We start from the raw sequence: 8466 nt of genomic DNA, 5'->3' as shown, positions 1-8466 counted from the left end.
AGAGAAAGCTTTAAAAATGAAGGAACTAATGATTATAGTATTTTTTGATATAGAAAAAGCGTATGACTCACTATGGAAAGAAGGATTACTTATAAAAATGAAACAGATGGGAATAGGTGGGAGAATGTATAATTGGATAGCAAATTTTCTGCTAGATAGAAAAATAAGAGTAAAAATTGGGAATGATTATTCAAAAGAATTTAATGTTGAAAATGGAATATCTCAAGGTAGTGTAATTAGTCCAATTTGATTTAATATTATGATCAATGATATTTTCTATGATACTGATAAATGTATAAAATCTGCACTATATGCAGATGATGGGGTCATATGGATGAAGGGGAAAAATATTAAATATGTGGTAGGAAATATTAAAAAAGCAATTAGTAAAGTAGAAAAATGGTCTTATGAATGGGGTTTTAAATTATCAGCAAGCAAGTCTTGTTATATGGTTGTCACAAAGAAGAGAAATATTAATATAGAAACAATAACATTATATGGACAAACGTTAGAAAGAGTAACAGAATATAAATATCTAGGTTTATGGTTGGATAGTTCGTATTCATGGAAAACACATTTAGATAACTTAGAAACCAAGTGTAAAAAAAGTTATTAATCTATTAAAGGCTGTGGCTGGAAATAATTGGGGTGCAGATAGACAGTCATTATTAAGCATATACAGGGCTCTCATGAGATCAATAATAGATTATGGCAGTATAATATATGGAGCAGCAGCTAAAACATCATTAAAAAAATAGAAAGATTACAGTGTAGGGCTTTACGTATATGTACAGGAGCAGTAAAAACAACACCTATTAATGCTCTTTTAATTGAAACTGGGGAAACTCCACTGGAAATGAGGAGAATTAAATTAGCTTTAGCATATTGGATGAAAATCAAAAGTAATAAAGATGATAATGTGAATTCAATTATTTTACAGAATTGTTGGGAATATTTGAAGTTCCAAAGTAATGGATTTGGATGGATGGTTAGGAAATGGATTAAAATGTATAGATTAGAGGACAAGAAAATAGATCATTTTAATCCAATTAGCGTTATTCCTCCATGGTTAATACCAGAGGTTAATGTAGATTTGAAAATTAATACAATGAAAAATGATTGGAATTTAAATGAAATAGGGATCAAGACTGATATTTATTTAAGAAATACATATAACAATTATCTTAAAATTTATACAGATGGATCTAAGAATTTAAAAGGATATGTGGGAATAGGAATATATATATCAGAGTTTAATAAATTTATTTCTAAAAGAATATCAGATCGTCGGTTTTTACAGCAGAAATGGTGGCAGTTATATTAAGCTTGCAATGGGTTGAGGAGGTCCGACCAGACAGGGTGGTGGTGTGCACAGATTCCAAAGCAGTAGTAGAAAGTATTAAGGGAGAAGGAAACGATAGAAAAGATTTAGTATTAGAAATTCATCATATTTTATTTAGATTATATAGGGGTGGCATTGATGTTTGGTTTTGTTGGGTGCCAGCACATGTAGGAGGAAAAGGCAATGAAAAGGCAGATAAATTAGCTAAAAGGGCTTTAGAGGGGAAATAACAATTTCAATTCCTTTTGGGAAAGAGGAAGGGAAATCACTTATTAAGAGTAAAGAAATGGAGAAATGGCAAAAAATGTGGAATGAAGATAAGAAAGGAAGAAGATTATATGAAGTACAAAAGTCAGTTCGAATTCGAAGCATTAATGAAAGAAACAGAAGAGAAGAAATAATAGTTAGTAGATTAAGAGTAGGTCATACCTACTTAAATGACATGCTTTATACAATAGGGAGGAAAAATTATGATAAATGTGAGAGATGTGGAGAGAAAGAAAATGTAGAACACATATTGATGAACTGTAAGTCATATGAACTCGAAAGGGAAGAATTAAAGAGAATAGTTAGAAATATAGGGCATGAATGGAAACTTAAAAAAGGTATATTAGGAAATGAAGGAAACATAACAGATATTCACAAATTAAGGAAAGCATTGTTTATTTATCTTAAGAATACAAAATAAAAAAATAGAATTTAATAGATGTGAAGTAATGTTGCTACACACTCATGTACAGTAGGTGGCGGTATGCACCTTAAAGTTGCTTGTGATCCGCCATAATAGAAAAGAAGAAGAAGAAGAAGAAGAAGAAGAAGAAGAAGAAGAAGAAGGACGAGGAAACGGAAAGAAAGAAAGAAAATGGCGCATGGTCTGTTTGGTTGAATGTTCGACTGTTTCTCTAAACGAGTTTATCAACGAGCCGTTAACTGCTGCTGAAGAAACATTCACAGAGTTTAAAGAAATCATCGTCAAGTCGGAGGAAGAGATGGATGATCATCGCAGACTGCTGGATTTCTCCCGGAGGCCCCAGATAATCTTACACCGAATAGGTAGGAACCACCAGCGTTTGGATGCAGGTTAAGGTCTAAATGTCTGCACCTTTCTATATGAGGATCATTTTAGTAAATGTTCTTTTCCCGTATAAATGTTTTGTTAACCGGTAAATGAACGCAGGAATCACAATTACGCTGTGAAAATGGCTTATTGATGTAGAAATAAAATGACCTTTTATGGCTTTTCCTCCTTTAACTACACGAAGCTGAAGTTGGTTTCCGATTCCACCTAATTTTTCACTTCCTTTCGCATCTTTAATAGACTCTGGTTTAAAAACTGCAAGAACTACACTCTTCAAAACCTGGACTGGATTATTCTGCTCTAATAGCAGAATATTTAAATCCATGTTTGGGATTTGTGAAACTTTTTTCTGATTTGTGAAACTTTATGTAACAGACGGCTGCAGAAGATCTTTCCTTCCAACAACCATCTCCATCTACAATAACTCTTGGAAGAATTCATGAGTAACACCAACATTTAATTTCCCATTAGGATTAATTAAGTGGTTTTGAATTAGAATTGAATTGGAATTTTAAAAAACTGCATGGAACAAGTGTGAATAGTAATCTAAACTTTAGTGAAGTTTCACAAATCCCAAACATGAATTAAAATATTCTGCTATTAGAGAAGAATGATCTAGTCCAAGTTTGAAATATGTAGTTGTTGTAGTTTTGGCATTAGAGCAGTTTTAATATGAGCTGGATGCAAAGATGGGTAAAAATGGCATTTTATTGAAGTTCCACAAATCGGATAAAAGTTTCACAAATCACAAAGATGATTTTAAATATTCTGCTGTTAGTTGAAAATAATCTTGTCCAGGTTTCAAGAGTTTAGGTGTTATGGTAGTTTTGGAATTTGAGCAGTTATACTATAACAGAGATTTTAAAAAAAGTGGTGAAATCAACCTTTATTGAAGTTTCACAAATCAGAAACATGGTATAAATATTCTGCTGTGAGAGCAGATTAACCCAGTCCAGGTTAGAAGAGTCTAGCTGTTGTAGTTTTTAAACTAGATTCGATTAAAGATGTGGAAGGTAGTGAAAAATTAAGTGGACTCGCCCTTTAGTGATTTTGTGAATCAGAAGCTGGAAATGGAAACCAACTTCAGCTTCATCCAATGATCTCAGGTAATTACTAATTGGAATGTGCATATATAAGCTAGTAAAGCCTTGCAAAGCAAACAGCATGAAACAATAATAGAGGTGTTATTATCTGTCAAACTAAACCTCATATAAAAGTCCAATCAACAAGCCACTGCTGCATTGAGGTGATGTTTCATACGTAGGTGTAACACATGAGAAAACCCGGATCGTGACAGACGACGTGGAGTTTCAAATAATATCAAGTGGCCTAGGCTCTCCCTATTAAAAGTACCCAGGCAAGTCTGGCTTAAAATTATGAAACAGAAGTAGTATACAAAATATATTTTATTTATACATACTTTTATAATATTAAAAATAGACTTTATTATTCTAATTTAAAACCCAATGAAGCACAGCAACCCAGAACAAACACTAGGAGCAGTCTGAGACTTAAAACAACTGCAAACCAAATTAGTAGCACACACCACACACTACAGGATGATCGGTTACGAAATCGCAAGCGACAATCTTAGAGAACGATCAACGTTCTAAAATTGTCGTATGGAGAGGGGGGGGGATTGTGTAGTGTGAACTATTGCATCGGGTAGTCGATGTGCCCATCTTCTCTATTTAAATCTAATTATTACTATAGGGCAACATGATATACAGACTTTATAATCTGCACTCTTTTGGTTGAATGCAGTATTTATTTCCACTTTGGCTTTATGTTGTTTAATTTTTGTTCAAGTAGATTTTTTATTAATGGAGACTGAGAATCCATGTTATTTATGGTTTTGGTTGTTTTGTTTTGTTCATCAGCTCCAGTGTTAAATGTTCTTTTGAAAATAAAGTGTATCTATCTTTGGCAGGAAATCGCATGCATTATTACGTCATTTCCATTAAATCAGTGTAAAATGGTCTTCAAACAATATTATCGTTTATCGCAATAATTTTTGAGACGATTAATCGTTCAGCAAAATTTGTTATCGTGACAGGCCTAGTAGCAACAATATAAAAAGCGACACTGACGTTACACAGAACCAGCCACAAGTGACACATCAAAAATCCATTTATCCTACCAGCAGCACATATATTGATGATCCTGCGGCGCCAGCGCTCATCCGACAGACATCCAACTGCACAAACAACACTCATAGCTTGGCTGCCACACTCGGTGCCTATCTGCACTAATAAGCCCGACAATGCTGTGAACCGGAAGTGAAGGTGGGGAAAAGCATAGACATAATATAATGAGTAGACCCCGCATGGCTGCTCTGGCGTAGGAAATACGGCGGCCATCTTGGAGCGGTCGTCCCTCCTACTTGGCTAAACCAAAACAGCAGAAGATGCCTCAGCACTGCCAGATATTTGTGTTCAGATCGACAGACTAATGACGCGAGATCTCGGACGATAACGTTTCACAAGTAAGATGGACATATTACAGTTTATATTTTGTGATTAGAATATTACTATACTGTATTTATGTCCACTGACAAAACAACAGCTAATATTAGCTATCAGCTTAGTGTAATACCGGGGTTCAGCCCCGCTATGAAGGCTAACCGAGATTTTGTAAATCTTAAAAAGTTTTAAATATTCCCTAACATTGATTTAGATTATTCCACACAAAGTGGCAAAGACTCTTATTTATATGAAATTCTTTCACTCTGTCTAAAGTAAAATAGCTCCTGTTTTGTTTGGAAGGTTTCATAAAGACCATGTGAGGAAGAAGTGGGGAATGTCTTTAAGGAGAGACGGATTCACTGCACTGATGAATCTCAGCTGCTGAATCTCTCTTAAGCTCCTCCTCAGCTGGAAAACATGAATAAAACCTATATAGATATTATGTATATACGCATGTCCATATAAATATGTGTAGTTTAATGCATATTATTCAGCATTAATAATTATTTAAGCATCTTTATTTCTCTCTGATTGTATTATTTTGTGTTTGTATATTTATATAAATATGTATTGATATCACTAAATAACATATTTCAAAAATTATGACTGGTTGTGTGCTTTGTAAAATAATCATAATACAGAAATATCAACACATTCTATTCTGACTCTATTCTGTTTTCCCCACTAAGAATAGTTAAATATGCTCAACCTTATATCAGTCATTCAAAAATACTTTAAAAATCATTTCCTTGTAAATGTTGCTAACCTTTTAATAAGGTTTACAGAAAAATTGGTGAATATCTGTTTAGTATTTAGCGAGTTAGTTATGATAAATGCGCTGATACGTCATTGAGTCTGTTAAACATAAAGCTGAGTGGAACGGTCGACCGCTCCAAGATGGCCGCCTTAAATCTCTTCAGTAACAATAGGCAAGAGCGGTCCATGAGGCGTTTATTTATAGTCTATGGGGAAAAAGGGCACAATGACGTATGGGCAAAGGTGCATTCATGGGCCCAATATGGGTGGGAATTTACAGCTACTTCATGTAAACACATTTTTCAACTAATACACCAAACAGTTACATAAATAAAAGAAGTTCAATGTCCAAAAAACTTGAAGATTGCTTTTATAGTTTATTTTTTCCAGTTTGACAAGCAAATAACAAAGATCAAACTTTACATTAGTGATGTGTTGAGTAATGAAGCGGGTAAGACAGAGAACTCACCTAAACCTGAGCAGTTAAAGTTTTTATTTTTAAATAATAAATCGTTGTCCCTGGTGACATAGCGAGTAACAAGCCAATCACAACCCTCTTTTCTATTTGTTTCTAGTTTTCTTTTTGATCCAGCCATTATTTCATACAACCAGATTAATCAGAATTTATGTATCAGAATCACAAACATTTTAAACTTGTTTATTCATTGTAAAGCTTCATGTTGTTTTCACGTTGCCTATTTTACATATATTGTCCAGTTGATGTCACAGTAGAGCAAATGAAGCACCGCGGTGCATCGGCTCATGAGTCGAATGATTGGATGGAGTTCCTCAGGGCTTTTAAAAATGTGGACTAAAATGAAATTTGAATATAATTTATAGTATTTGTTTAAAATCCGTTCATTTGAGAATTCTCCAAATGTCAGCTGGATATGTCGATTCATCTATATCTCTGTCTACGCTCTTGAGTTTTCAAATGGTTTTTTGTTCATTTCTGCCTTAAACGATTTACTTCAGTAAAGTTAACAATTACTCTTTTTCTCTGTTTTCTTCTCCAGATTCCCTGAAGTGTAACGTTTATAACCTGGAGAGGAGATCCACTCTGGACCAGGAGGAGTTAGAACCTGTGCAGGAAAAACAACAGGAAGAGCCAGAAGATCATCAGATAACAATGGAAGAGAAAGAAGTTTACTGCAGTCAGGCTGAAGAACAGATTGGATTAAAACAGGAGACTGATACCTGCATGTTGGTTCCTGTTGATGAGCAAACAGACCACAGTGAATCAGAACCAAACAGGAACCAAGTCATCTTCCAGGAAGCTAAGAACCAAAATCAGGAAAGAGAAAACCTTTCTCATGTGTCATCTGTAAAAAGCGTTTGACTTTCAAATCTGATTTTGGTGCTCACATGAGAACTCATACGGGTGAAAAGCCGTTTACATGTGTGAACTGTGGAAAAGGTTTTAGTCAAAAAGGTAATTTAACTCAGCACATGATGATTCACACTGGTGAAAAGCCGTTTTCATGTGTGAAATGTGGAAAAAGTTTTAGTCAAAAACAGGATTTAACTTGGCACATGATGATTCATACTGGTGAAAAGCCGTTTTCATGTGTGAACTGTGGAAAATGTTTTAGTCGAAAACAGGACTTAACTAAGCACATGATGATTCACACAGGTGAAAAGCCGTTTTCATGTGTGAACTGTGGTAAAAGTTTTAGTCAAAAAGGTAATTTAACTGAGCACATGATGATTCACACTGGTGAAAAGCCGTTTTCATGTGTGAACTGTGGAAAATGTTTTAGTCGAAAACAGGACTTAACTAAGCACATGATGATTCACACAGGTGAAAAGCCGTTTTCATGTGTGAAATGTGGAAAAAGTTTTAGTCAAAAACAGGTTTTAACTCAGCACATGATGATTCATACTGGTGAAAAGCCGTTTTCATGTGTGACCTGTGGAAAAAGTTTTAGTCGAAAACAGCATTTGACTCGGCACATGATGATTCATACTGGTGAAAAGCCGTTTTCATGTGTGAAATGTGGAAAAAGTTTTTGTCAAAAACAGGATTTAACTCAGCACATGATGATTCACACTGGTGAAAAGCCGTTTTCATGTGTGAAATGTGGAAAAAGTTTTAATCAAAAACAGGTTTTAACTCTGCACATGATGATTCATACTGGTGAAAAACCATTTTCATGTGTGAACTGTGGAAAACGTTTTAGTCAAAAACTTAGTTTAACTGAGCACATGATTATTCACACAGGTGAAAAGCCGTTTTCATGTGTGAATTGTGGAAAAGGTTTTAGTCACAAACAGCATTTATCTCGGCACATGATGACTCACACTGGTGAAAAGCCATTTTCATGTGTGAATTGTGGAAAAGGTTTTAGTCGAAAACAGCATTTAACTCTGCACATGATGACTCACACTGGTGAAAAACCATTTTCATGTGTGACCTGTGGAGAAAGTTTTCGTCAAAGGTGAGTTTAATTCACCACATGAGGCGTCACACAGTTGAAAAGCAGTAGAAGTATTTTCCAATACATGTTCTATGTTGAGGTTCACTATAGAACTGATTTGGTTTAAAACTAGAATGAAAGACTGGAGGATTTCATGTCTAAAGCTGAAAATTGTTGTATTTGTTAAATGTGATCATTTGGATACTTGTAGATGTGCAACCATGACACATTTTCCTTCAGAGATGCTTTCTTGTTCTTTCTGGTATATTCTGTATCAAAAACAATAATGATAAACTGTATGTTATTGTATTAACATACAGTTTATGTCAAACTGTATGTTGTGTGTGTACAACGTGAAGAGCAGAGGGCTCAGCACACAGCCCTGAGGAGTGCCAGTACTGATGCTGA

The 8466-nt window shown here is 34.6% G+C and overlaps 1 protein-coding gene across 1 annotated transcript in view; it reads left to right on the top strand.

Annotated features, from left to right (window-relative positions):
- Positions 1-8196, top strand: part of LOC116730908 (gastrula zinc finger protein XlCGF57.1-like) — a 31475-nt gene extending 23279 nt beyond the window's left edge. Inside the window, exon 2 of the mRNA XM_032580474.1 lies at positions 7059-8196. Within this exon, the coding sequence (XP_032436365.1) occupies positions 7059-8083 (1025 nt within the window). The 3' untranslated portion in view covers positions 8084-8196. The remainder of the gene's footprint in view (positions 1-7058) is intronic.
- The last annotated feature ends 270 nt before the right edge of the window (positions 8197-8466 follow it).

Source organism: Xiphophorus hellerii, chromosome 13 (assembly GCF_003331165.1).
Source record: "Xiphophorus hellerii strain 12219 chromosome 13, Xiphophorus_hellerii-4.1, whole genome shotgun sequence".
Taxonomy (NCBI): Eukaryota; Metazoa; Chordata; class Actinopteri; order Cyprinodontiformes; family Poeciliidae; genus Xiphophorus; species Xiphophorus hellerii.
This window is presented reverse-complemented; position numbering and strand designations above follow the sequence as displayed.